General features: G+C 38.2%; 1 protein-coding gene across 1 annotated transcript in view; it reads right to left on the reverse strand.

Moving 5' to 3' along the window:
- Positions 1 to 13668, reverse strand: part of POLQ (DNA polymerase theta) — a gene marked incomplete at both ends in the record, with an annotated part of 125536 nt that overhangs the window by 53909 nt on the left and 57959 nt on the right. The window contains 4 exons of the mRNA XM_080696858.1: positions 166 to 362; positions 1758 to 1901; positions 3364 to 6464; positions 11989 to 12232. Of these exons, the coding sequence (XP_080552984.1) occupies positions 166 to 362; positions 1758 to 1901; positions 3364 to 6464; positions 11989 to 12232 (3686 nt within the window). The remainder of the gene's footprint in view (positions 1 to 165; positions 363 to 1757; positions 1902 to 3363; positions 6465 to 11988; positions 12233 to 13668) is intronic.

Raw genomic sequence — 13668 nt, forward strand, 5'->3', positions numbered from 1 at the left:
GTACATCATGTTATAACCTGAATGGATGAGATTACTTGAAAGAGAAGTGACTTTTCTAAAAGACTTAAGTTACATTATTGAAGCTAAATAAATACTAAGTAACTTAAAAATTAGCCCTAAACATTAATAACTTTTAAGTAAATAAGCATTAATATAACACAGAACCTTAGGATCTTCACAACTTTGTTCCAGGGAGATTCCACAAGACAGAAGAAGAATTTTATAGATCTGGATGAAGCCGTAGATGATGACAGAACATTCTTTATCGGATCTCTTTTGCAAGCAGGATTGAAGGTGCCACATCCTGTCTTTCACAGTCAGGCTTGGATCCAGAGAAGGTGGGACCAAAGTGGCACTAATTTCTTGGATGGAAAAAAAAAGTCTTAAGGCAAAAATTACATAAATACATTTGAAGTAGCAATTTTTAGTGAAAAGACTAAAAAAGACTCAGAATCCTAAGGATCTGGTTTCAAGTGACCACTAATTCATCATTACCTTATCTAGTTCATAATAACTATGCAGGTAAAGTGCTTTATATTCCAATATTATGGTTTGTACTAGAAGATTTATAAAGCTCTATTTAATTACATGGGGAGAATTTTTTTTGTGTGTGTGTGTGTGGTACTGGGGATGGAACCCAGAAGCCTTCTACCTGGGCTACACTCCCAGACTTATTTTATATTTTATTTGGAAACAGGGTCACTTAAGCCAGCTGAGGCTGGCTTTGAACCTGCAGGATCCTCCTGTCTCCACCTCCCAAGCGTGGGGATTACAAGTGCGCACCACCACACCTGGCTTACATGGGGAGAAAATTTAAAATCATAAGACTCCTAAAAATAAAGTTACATTTTTCAGAATGAATTAAAGACAGGTAAAATTCTGAAGAGTGTGTGTGTGTGTGTGTGTGTGTGTGTGTGTGTGTGCGCGTGTGCGCGCGCACGCTGGGGATTAAGCCCAGGGGATATTCTATCTGAGCCACACCTTCAGCCCTATGTAATTTTTAATTCTGAAATTGGGTCTCATGAAGCTGCTCACTAAATTGCTGAGGCTAGCCATGAGCCTGATGTCCTCCTGTCTCAGATCCCAAGTGCTGGGGTTATAGACATGTGCCACCACATCCAGCTCTAAAGTGAACTTTAAAGGGAAACATACCATGTTATATCAAAAATTTTAAAAGACATTCAAATAACTACTCAGATCAACACATATATAGAATCCTTATTAATTTTGCTTCTGTCCTAAACCCAGCCCAAAACTGAGTATCCAACAACCATAATCAGTTCATGAGATATTTCTAGATAATATCCTTTTAATACCAAAGACTCCTTCAAAGGCTGTGTAATTCAATGACTACGGTTCTCCAGTTCAGCATTGCCTCTGGATAAGGTCCAGACCCAATCCATAAGAAGAAGAAAAAAAACAGAAGAAACTGTCGTAGTCCCGCATAAATAGCCTCATGTGGCAGACAGGGGGAGCAAGGGAGGTACTTCTTAAAACATTCATTTTGGTCTTGGGTAATAGTTCAGTTGTAGAGCACTTGTATAATGGCATAAGTCCCTGGGTTTGATCCCAAGCACAAGAGGAAAAAAAATTCTACTTAATATATGTAATTATGTACACACTAGCTGCTTTGCAAATTATATTTTTTAAATTCTAAAAATAAATTCTAAGTAATATCAGGAAATTATTTTCCACAAACAATAATAACAGATGTTTCATCAATTATATGGTGACTTGGTCAAATACTGATTACTTACCAGAATGCTTTTGTTCCTTCTGAAATGAAAAATAATAGGCATCTCTTCCACCCCAGCACACAGCTAGTCCAACCACCAACATATCATCAGAGCCTTGAACAGGAAATCCATCATCTCTAATAGAAGTTTCCTGAGGTGAGCTAACTAAATGAATCAAAAGTGAAATAGTCAAAAAATTTTTAAATAAAGACATTAAACAAATTGTTCAAACAATGTCAATAAAAAACTTTTGAAACCGGGCATGGTAGTGCACACTTGTAATCCCAGTACTTAGGAGGCTGAGACAGGAGGATCGTGCAGGTTCAAAGCCAGCCTCAGCTACTTAGTAAGAAGCTATTTTCAAAATAAAAAATATATAAAACAGGTCTGGGAGTGTAGCCCGGAAGTAGAAAGCCCCTGGGTTTCATCCCCAGTGCAACAAAAATAAAAATAAAAATAAATTTATTTATTTATTTATTCGGATCTGGGGATGGAACCCAGAGGCATTCAACCTCTGAGCTACAGCCCCTGCACTATTTTTATTCTTTATTTTGTGAAACAGGGTCTCACTAAGTTACAGAGGGCCTTACTAAGTAGCTGAGGCTGTCTGCGAACTGCGACTCTCCAGTCTCAGCCTACCAAATGCTGGGATTATAAGTATGTACCACCACACCCAGCTTTAAAAATAAATTTTAAAAATCTCTTTTGATAGGCAAACTTTGCAGATCCTAAAATATGCATTATTTTGATAGTCTTTTTTAAGTGTTAGGTTTCCAATCAACTAAGATACCATAACTTATAAAATCTACTAAACATTTCCTAAAGTAGGTTTATAATAATGACCATCAACTAAATAAAAAAGATGTGCTTCACATTTCTACAATTCAAAGAGACTGCATACTATAAAATCTTTATAGCAAATTTAGTCTTTCTTAACAACTAAGACACTCCCCCAAGAGCCTTACTCCTTTGTGAAAAATTAAGTATGATTTTGTAGGTAGAGGCAACATTTTTTCCTAAAAGAATGTATTCTCAATTTTACAACAGTCAAGAACCAACCTGTTATAATTATATCCCCAATTCCAAGAAAATAACTGGTACATAAGAACTCAATACATATTTGTTAAATTTAAGTGAACACTTTTATCCTGTATCCTCTACTATAGGGCCTGATATAAAGTTTTCAATTTTATGTTTAATGAATGAAAAATGAAAAATGCTATTCAATACTAAAAGTATATAAAATTTATTATCAACACATGCTCCATGAATTGAAGCTCAGAAAAATACTCAAAATTTTATGAAAAAAATCATTCATAAGCACAGAGGTCTAAGAAATTTAATCAAAGCTGAATTTTACAACAAGTTGACAAGCTGACTATAGCTATTCCCCAAGATTCAGAAGCCAGGGTTCATGCAGCAAAACAGGAATATATATGCCATTATTTAACTAAAAGGTACAACTCTCTGGAAACCTAAAGAGCTCTATGATACTTGGGAATCAACACTTCAGTATAGAATTCATGACTATCACTGGGGATCTAAGTTCTACTTAAGATAAATCTTAGAAATATAGCTAATGTCAAGCTAAATTTCATAATGTGAAAAAATTAAATAAAAATCTCACCTTGCTTAAACTTACTACCAATAGTAGCATTTTTAGAAGATGTCAAACTTCTAATCTTTTCACAAGCCAGTGATATGGAAAATCTCTTTTTGCACTGCCACTCCTTAATGAATGTTTGAAAGAGAGTTTGATTACTTGCTACATCAATTATGGCCAAGCTTTCTGAACCACTTGAGTCTGGAGTAAACAGCAGTTCATCCTGTGACAACTGCAATGGAAAACTTGTGCCTCTAATAAGACTGTCATCTTTGAAACCATTTTTATTCACTGGACTCAAGTCATAATTTCTAATACCTAAATATGAGCCACATGCATAACCTTCATCAGGCTGCAGAACAGTGCTAGTTTTTCCAAGTTTTACAGGTGTTCCAGGAGTCTCTGGAAATGCCAGTTTAGAAGCAGAGGCTGGAATGGGTGTAGGAGGAATGAGCCCATTATCATCACCTATCAAGTTTTCATTCTTAGGCAAGAGGGATGAGGTTTCCCCACAATTAACACTGTTCATTAATGCCTCAATCTTGCCCTTTACTTCACTGTTAGGGAAAAAGGAAATCCCTCGTACTCCACAGGGGTCCAAACTTGAAACCACTTCACATCTCTCATTTAACTTTGCACTTTTTCCTTTCAAACTAGACAAATTTATAGTTGCTAATTTTGGCTTTTCATTTTTTAGAGGACTGGATACTTTATCTAAAATGCTTTGTAGTCCTGGACTTAAATCAAATGATGCCCCTGACCACATGAATGAATTGTTTTGCTCTGCCCCAGTTAATTTAGACTTTTGAGTCCTTTCATCTTGATCGCCAATTATTTCTTCTTGGGGATGACCATTACCTATAGTCACTGAGTCATTCAGATCTAATGGTCTAAGAGACACTACAGTATTACGTTTCTCTTGGAGAGGAAATAGATCTACATTGTCCAAAGCTTCGGCCATCTGAACAGAATCCATTTCTGAAAATACAATAGACTCATTATTCAAGCAAGTCATCTGCTGCTGAATGCCTTGATGCTTATTCACAGTTGATATTTTAATTGGTTCCTCTTGTAGACACGGAGAATCGCTGACATGTTTTGATGTTATTTCAGAAGGAAGAGATTCCTTTATTTGTACATCAGGTGATTGTTCTTTTACTAGGAAGTCTTCACTGAAACTGTCAAATAGTAAAGTATCACTCGTATTCAAACCTGTCTCGGGACCTGACAAACATTCTCCTTCCACGTCAGTGGGAGTTCTCTTCTGAGGAACCAGAGGTAGGACTGATTTCACAATTTCTTGTGTTTGATAACCTTGAAGAAAACTATTTAATTGGGAATCAGTCACAGAAAGTTCATTTCCTTTAAAACAAGGATGGCTTTCCCCCAATAGTATTGGAGAATCAAAAATGAGACTTTCTGGAGTCAGTCTCTCAACCCTATGTTCAGTGCTTTGCTTCGTAGCATCTACAGTCTGAAGGTCCAAACAAACTGTGTTATTCATCCCTGGGCAACGCTGTTCACCAGAAGTAATGTGAAACTCATTCTGAAAAGAGTTCATCAGTTTCTGCTTGTCTAAGCTCCTCTGCATTATCCCTGCTGCCAGGCTGATGTCTGTTGCTCCTTGTTTGGCCTTTTCTGCTACCATCTGTTGAATTATTTTCTCTGACTGAGTATCCAGGTAGAAACTATCTTCAAAGTCACAAGGTATTAAACCTAAGTCAGAAACATGATTATTTTCAGTTTTGTTTGCTGCATAAGCATCTGTCTTTTCTTGTACTCTAGAAGAACTTAAAAAATTCTCATGCTGGCTTCCTGATTTACTAAATGCTCCTCTTGGCTGAGCCAATCCATTGGGTGCCTCACTTCTGCGGATGTTATCTCCCAATGCCTCAAAATGATTTGGTTTATTTTCCTCACTATTTTTGATGTGTTTTATACCTTCACACTTGATAGTAGTAACATTCGAGTCTCTAGGCATATGGGACATTTGTCTCTGTATTGCTTTTTTCTCTTTGGCAGAAGTGTTTGACTGTTTATCACATTGCTTTACTGTGCCGTGGTTAACTGGATGAGTATCATGGTGTTTCACAGAAACATGCTGGTTTTTTGAATCATTTTGTATTAGCATTTTGTTTATCTTTTCTGTCTCAATGACAGCTAATCCTCTTCCACTTTCAGTAACTACACTAGTGGTTTGACAAGTCACATTTTTACTTTGGGATCCTGTGACAAAATGCTCCACAAGACTATCATTACTTACTGTTCTTTTCCTTAAACAACTTTGCTCTGTTTGTAACAAGAATGGTGTTTTGCTATGTTTTCTCTCAGCACAAAAAGATACATTTTTGGCCAATGGCTCTGGACTTCTAAATTCTATATTGTTCTTATCCAATGTAAAGGGGTCTTCACAAAGAATAGGACTACACACGGCCTGTCCTTGCAAATCAGTTCCACACATCCCAGAGTCTTTCACAAGGCTACTGTCTCGGGATTGTTTTTGATGCTTTTTATGTTTCCAAGATCTAAAACTTGTGTTCATCTGATCTAAACTGAGATTCAAAGCTGCTTTCTTTGTTTTCTCCAGCGAGAAAGTCTGAACAACCTTCCTAGTGTTTGCTTTTCCTTCACTGAGGGAGATTCTGGGTTTCTTTTTAGGTACACCCAAAGAAGCCTGTTTTCTTGCTCTGGAAAGAAAATGTCTCTGACATTCCTGATTCCCATCCTGGAATTTATCATAAAAGAAACTTGAATGCTCTCTACTTTTATCTAAACCCTGAATTATATTTGTTGAATGCTTAATATAAGAATCACTAAATCTTGTACTATTTTTGTTCTTTGATGTTAATCTTTTGTGAGAACTTGTAGCTTGGGGTATAAATGCATGTTCCTTTATTTTTGACTCACTACTGGTCAGTGATTGTGTACCAGAACTCAAAGGGGAATATGGATCCCAATGCACTCCCATTTCAACTAAGTCCTGATGCAGAATCATCTTGGCTTCTTCCACTATAAGGGCTGCTGCTTCCCTTTCAGTTAAACCTTTTCTGCCATTCACCCAAATAGTTCGCATATTCCGACGTTCTTCAACAGCTTCCTCTTCCTCATCCACTGCCTTTCTGGTACTATACAAGGAGAAAAGAAAAGGAGAAAATTAATGCACTGATTAATTCATTCCTTCAACGAATAGACATCAAAGATTCAGTCTGAGCTGTTCTAGGAACTGAACAAATAACAAGGAAGAGATATATCTGCTCTCATAGTGCCTACGTTCTAGCTGGAGAAATCAGAAAGTAGATATGTTTAAAATACATTCTGTGTCAATTGGTGCTAAGAGTCATATACAAAAATGAAAAAGCAGCCAGATGCAGTGGCACACGGCTTACAGCATTCCCAGTACTTGAGAGGCTAAGACAGGAAGATCGCAGGTTCAAACCAGCACTCGCTGCAGTACCTTAGTGAGAACCTGTTTCAAAATAAAAAAACAAAAAGGGCTTGGGGGTATAGCTCAGTGGTAGAATGCCCCTGGGTTCAAACCCCAGTATCATAAAAAAATAATAAATATATATATATTTTTTTTAAGTGAAGCACCAAGCTGGGCATGGTGGCACATGCTGGTAATACCAGTACTTGGGAGGCTGAGATGGAGGATCTGGGTTCACGGACAGCTGAGGGCTTAGTGAGGCTCTTCAGCAACTTAGGGACATCATGTTTCAAAATAAAGAATAAAAATCGGGCTGGGGGTGTCGCTCAGAGGTAGAATGCCCCTGGGCTCAATCTCCAGTATCAAAAAACAAAAACAAAACAAAACAAACAAACAAACAAACAAAAACAAAGTGAAGCACCAAAAAAGGGATAGGTGGTTCTGCAAATTTTATTTATTTATTTATTTTTGGTGGTACTGGGGGTGGAACCCAGAGGCTTTCTACCTCCAGGCTATACTCCCAGACCTTTTTTTATATTTTATTTGGAAACAGGGTCTCACTAAGTTGCTGAGAGCCTCACTAAGTAGCTGAGGCTGGCTTCCAACCTGTGCGATCCTCCTGTCTCAGCCTCCCAAGCGCGGGGATTGCGAGCATGCGCCACCACGCCCGGCAGTTCTGCAATTTTTAAATAGCATAATAAGGAAAGATCTCACTAAAATTCTTTAAGCAAATGCCTAAGAAGAAAAAAAAAAAACAGTGATGGTCATAAAGCTTAAAAATAAATGTTCCTAAACTGGTACATGCTTATAATCCCAGCATTTGGGAGTCTGAGACAGGAGGATCACAGTTCGTGAACAGCCTCAGCTACTTAGGCCGTTTGCACCTTTGCAATTCAGTGAGACCCTGTTTCAACATAAAGAATAAAATATAGGGCTCGGGGTGTAGCTCGTGGGTAAAATGCCCCTGGGTTCCATCCCCAGTATAACACACACACACACACACACACACACACACACACACACACACACACTCCTACACTCTATATGCTCTGCTCAAAATATCTAACAAACCTTGAGAATGATCAAAAGAAAGGAGAAGAAATAAACAGGAGTGGGTGAATTTCCACACATTTCACCTAAAGGCAGGCTCTAATCAGGACTATACAGGCCACCTAAGAGTTTGGAATAAAAACCTAGAGATCACTCACTGAATTCACAACATAGCTCAGGATAATCATAGAAGTCAAAATTAAAGGGGGATTTCTAGCCAGGTGTGGTGGCATACACTTGTAATCCCAGCATTTGTGAAGCTGAGACAGGAGGATTGCAGTTCGCAGACAGCCTCAGTTACTTAGTGAGGCCCTTTGCCACTCAGTGAGATCCTGTTTCAAAATAAAGAATGAAAAATAGGGCTGGGGATATAGCTCAGAGGTAGAATGACCCTGAGTTTCATCCTCAGAATCACAATAAATAAATAAATAAATAAATAAATAAATAAATAAATAAAAATAAATAAATAAAGGGGGATGTCTAAAAAAATTAGAGAGCCAGAAAAGAGTCCCAAATCTTTTATCTAAATTCTGCCCAAGCCTATTGGAGTATAAATTTTTAAAGTAGTTTCTGATAATCTTTTGAATTTCTTCACTATCTGTGGTGATATCTCCTTTTTCATTTCTAATCTTGATAATTTGAGTTGATTCTCTTTTTCTTTTGGTTAGGTTGGCCAGGAGTTTATCAATTCTATTGATCTTCTCAAAAAACCAACTTTTTGTTTTATTGATTCTTTGAATTGTTTTTTTATTCTCTATTTCATTTATTTCTGCTCTAATTTTAATAATTTCTTGCCTTCTGCTGGCTTTGGGAGTAGACTGTTGCAGACTTTCTAGGTCCTTGAGTTGTGTCATTAGGTTCTTTACTTGGCAGTTCTCTGTCCTTCTTATGTGGGCACTCAATGCAATAAACTTTCCTCTTAATACTGCCTTCATAGTGTCCCATAGATAGGGGACTAATATCCAGAATATACAAAGAGCTCAAAAGACTCTACACTAGCAAAGCAAACAACCCAATCAAGAAATGGGCAAATGAACTAAATAGACACTTCACAAAAGAAGAGATACAAAGGGCCAATAGATACATGAAAAGATGTTCTACATCATTGGCCATAAGGGAGATGCAAATCAAAACTACACTGAGATTCCATCTAACCCCAGTCAGAGTGGCAAGCATAAAAAAATCAAATTACAACAAATGCTTGCGAGGATGTGGGGAAAGAGGAACTCTTTTACACTGTTGGTGGGAGTGCAAACTAGTTCAGCCACTATGGAGATCTGTGTGGAGATTCCTAAGAAAGCTAGGAATAGATCCACCATATGATCCAGCTCTACCACTCCTGGGTATTTTTCCAAAGGGATTGAAAACAGAGAACTATAGCAACATATGCATACCTATGTTCATAGCAGCACAATTGGTAATAGCCAAAATATGGAACCAATCCAGGTCCCCATCAACAGATGAATGGATAGCAAAACTCTGGGAAATACACACAATGGAATTCTACTCAGCCATAAAGAAGAACAAAATCATACCTTTTGCAAGAAGATGGAAAGTCCTGGAGAGCATTATGTTAAGTGAGACCAGCCAAGCACAGAAGGAGAAGGTACATATGTTTCCGCTAATATGCCCAAACTAGGGAATCCAGAGGATACCAGTGGGACTCCAGATAATGGAGGGGAAATACCAGCAAAGCTTGAATGGAAAGATAGAGGAGGAGGAAGGCTGAACTTGATTAATGAGGGTCCACATCCAAATATATGTAAAATTATGAATATGGCATGGTTACCCTGGACAATCATTGTTTTATTGCTGTGAGGGGGGAAGGGAAAACAGGGGCAGGAGGGGGGAGAGGGCATCAAGTATAGTTTAAATGCATACCATTATGTTCAATAAAAAATTAAAAAATACAGGGATTGAAGGCATGTGCCATCAAAAAAATAAATAAAAATAAAATGAAATAAAATTTTGCTACTTCTAAAAAAAAAAAAATTCTGCCCAACATTTGGCCGTAAACCATGCAGTGTGAACAGACTCCAAGTAGTCTGTTAAAGCTGTTAAAGGTCTAAATAACAAAACAGACTTGAGCTACCTCCTACCAAGAAGGCAAAGTTTGGAGTGTAAGTTCAGCCAAACTGACTGATAAAATAGCAGTGCTCTCTGGGTAACATAATATAGATGCTAAAAGGTGAAACATATGTAATCAAAGAAGGAGGACAGGATAGGAAGGAAGGAAGGAAGGAAGGAAGGAAGGAAGGAAGGAAAGAAGGAAGGAAGGAAGGAAGGAAGGAAGGAAGGAAGGAAGGAAGGAAGGAGAAATGTATGTATGGAAGAAATAAAGCCTGAGAGACTTCTGCTTCTGACCAAGATATAATAATAATAGGGACCAGTTCAGCCTCTCAGGTGAAACAACTAAAAGTCAAGGATGGGTCAGCAAAGACATTGTAGCTTCCATTTTGCATTCTCTTGAATTGCTAACTCTGGAGAAGACAACCATCATCAGAAGTCTAGTGAAGTTGTCCATGTAGACAACCACTAAGACATCAAACGCCAACCTGCCAGCATGTGCCTGAGCTACACTGAAATCAGACCCAAGTGAAGCCTTCAGATGACTTACAGTTCCACCCACAGCTTAGCTACAAGCTCATGAGACCCTAAGCCAGAACCACTAGTAAAGGTGCTCCTAGACCTATTACTTAAAGAAATAGGAATAATATATACTTACTGTTGGCATTTTGTTATTTGGTTTTTGTTTGTTTTGCAGTACTAGGGATAGAAACCATGGCCTTGCACATGCTAGGCAAATGCTCTACCCCTGAGCTACATCCCTACCCTATCTAGTCCTGTTCTTGAAATTTGTTACTAATATGCTAATACAACCATTAAACTTCAAAGATATGAAAAAGAAGAAATCCACAGCCTACATACAAAAAGATCAAATAACTTAGAGGAGCAAGAGAATCTGACTCCCATCAGACTTCTCAAAAACAACATACCAGTCAAAGCAAGATGGGATGCACATTTAAAAAAAAATGAATAAGCCAGGTTTGGTGGTGCACACTTGTAATCCCTGAGCTTGGGAAGCAGAGACAGGAGGATCGCACAGGTTCGAAGCCAGCCTGGCTGGCTTAAGAGATCCTGCTTCCAAATAAAATATAAAATAGGTCTGAAAGTGTAGCCTGGAGGTAGAAGGTTCCATCCCCAGTACCACCAAAATAATAATAATAATAAAAATAATAATTAAAAAATAATAATAATAATAATAAAAGAAAGTGTAGGATAAGGATTTTATAACCAGTCAAGCTGTGCTTCAAACATTTAGAGAAAAACAATTTTAAACATCTAAGAATTTGAAGGATTCTGTACCCTAAACCATCCTCAAGGAGTCTCTAGCAGAAGACGTGTTTCAGGCAATTATGAATAGGAATACTTCACCAATAAGACTGAGGGTAAGAATTTCAACATACAGGCTGGGTGTAGTGGTGCATGCCTATTATCATAGCTATTCGGGAGGCTGAGCCAGGAAAATCAAAAGCTCTAGGCCAGCCTCAGCAACTTAGAAAGATCTTGTCTCAAAATGAAAACTAAAAAGTGCTGAAGTGCTGGGATATAGCACAGTTGTAAAGTGTCCCTGAGTTCAATGTCCAGTGCTAAAAATAAAAAAAGAAAAGGAAAAAGAATGAGGGGGTTGGGTGTGCAACTCAGTGGTAAAGTGAGTTTAATACCCAGTACTACCAAATAAAATGCATAACTCATAAATATATATATACACACACACACAAACAGGTACACGTACACACACACATACACACCAAATAGTTAAGCAATTCTCTTCTCACAAACTGTATCAAGGAACTGATGTTCTAAAGAACATTCAAGAGGAGTGCATTTTAAAGTTCTCCTGACCAAAGAAAGTACAAGATGAGCTTTGGATACGTGAAGAAAATCAAAATTCAGCAAGGCACAAAGCATTGGTTCTGTACTTTTAATCTTTTCAGGAGTTAATTATGACCATTTTCAATCATTCAATCTGTCAAAACATACAAAATGAAAAATAATCCTCAGGAAGAAAAAGAAGCCACTATCTAAGGGGAAAATATTTTAATACATTATCTATTAAAAATTAACATGACTTGTCATTTAATAACCCTATATAGATAGAAGGACCTTCTTACCTTTTGAAAGGAACAGCATTTTTCAGAACCACCTCCAGCTCAGCAATATTAGCTTTAGCAAGATCTGCCACAGTAAGAAAGCCAGACACATAAAGGAATCTGGCTCTCTGGGCGTTAAGTAAGGATACTCGAACCAGGTCACACAGCTCCCTCTGCACGCCAAATGTGAGACGTTTCTGAAACTGGGAAAGTAGTAGTTCCATATTGTGCCAGCCCAGGCGGTTGGAAAACACTGTGATCATCCCTGGAACATTCACAGAATACATATTGAATTAAAAATCCCTTTTATCTTATTTCTCCATTTCTTTAGGTATGATGTTTTGTCTTCTTGTTCCCTGCAGAATTGAGAGCTTGTTTGGAGGTTCTAGGAGGGGAGCGCAGCTACTTGTATACCCTTGACCAAAGACCAGTCCTCCTCTATTCGGGGAAGGTTGTTCTCTTCAACCAAGCCAGCAGCTTCAGGAGGGACGCACATGGAGCAGTGAGGGAAGAAAGGGACACCCGCCTAGCCAGCCAGATCAGCCAAATCAACCTGGTGATCAATGGGGTAACAGATGTCGCAGCCAGATCACCCTCACATCCTCCTACAGAATAGTAAAACTTAACAAGGTCTAAAGGATAAGGTAACAGGAAAGTTGACATATATTAAGGACCTAGCTAAATAGACAATAAAGACACTAAACACAAAAATGCCATCTCGTTAGTTCTTTTCTTTTAAAATGTGTGGTACAGCCGGGAGTGGTGGCACACACTTGTAATCCCAGCATTCAGGAGGCTGAGACCAGAGGATCGCAGTTCACGGACAGCCTCAGCTACTTAGTGAGGCCCTCTGCAACTCAGCGAGACCTGGTTTCAAAATAAAGAATAAAAAAATAGGGCAGGGGGTGTAGCTCGGAGGTTGAATGCTCCTGGCTTCCATCCCCAGACCCGCAAATAAAATAAAATAAAATAAAATAAAGTAAAATAAAATAAAATGTGTGGTACTGAGGATTAAACTCAGGGCATTCTACCCCTATGCTATACCCTCAGCTCTAATACATACATACATACATACATACATACATATATATATATATATATATATATATATATATATATATTCATCTCACTAGGGGTCTCAAACCTGCAATCTTCCTGTCTCAGCCTTCCAAGCACCGGATTACAGGCAAACACCTGAAATTAATTCTTAATCCCAAATTAACATTTGGAAAAAAAGGTAAGAGCACACAAACACAAAACAAACAAAAAGTCCTCACCCTGGTGTGTGTGTGTGTGTGTGTGTGTGTGTGTGTGTGTGTCTCCCTTACTCTCCCTTACTGTCTTAAGAAAGAACTCTATAAAACAGATGAGAGGACTACAAGGAGTTACAAGGAGTGTCATTTTATTGTAATTTTCTTCAAAGAAAGTCTGTCCAGTTCAACAGCTATACCCTCCTGAAATAACAAGGTCAGAGCAGCAAAGTGCCATGCCTTAAGTCACTTCCCTGAGAGAACACTCGTCCTAGAGACTGGCTTAGATCTCTGATTCTAGTGAGGTGAGGGAGGGCCCTCCTTTCTTACCATCTCCTGCCCACCTTCCCCTCAGCATTCTCTCACATATACACAACCTTGGTGAAATCCCCTATACAGATAAATACATATACCTCCTCGTAGCCCAGTGTTTCTTTCCTAATGGCTTAAA

The sequence above is a fragment of the Muscardinus avellanarius genome (genome assembly GCF_963383645.1).
Source record: "Muscardinus avellanarius genome assembly, chromosome: 5".
Taxonomy (NCBI): Eukaryota; Metazoa; Chordata; class Mammalia; order Rodentia; family Gliridae; genus Muscardinus; species Muscardinus avellanarius.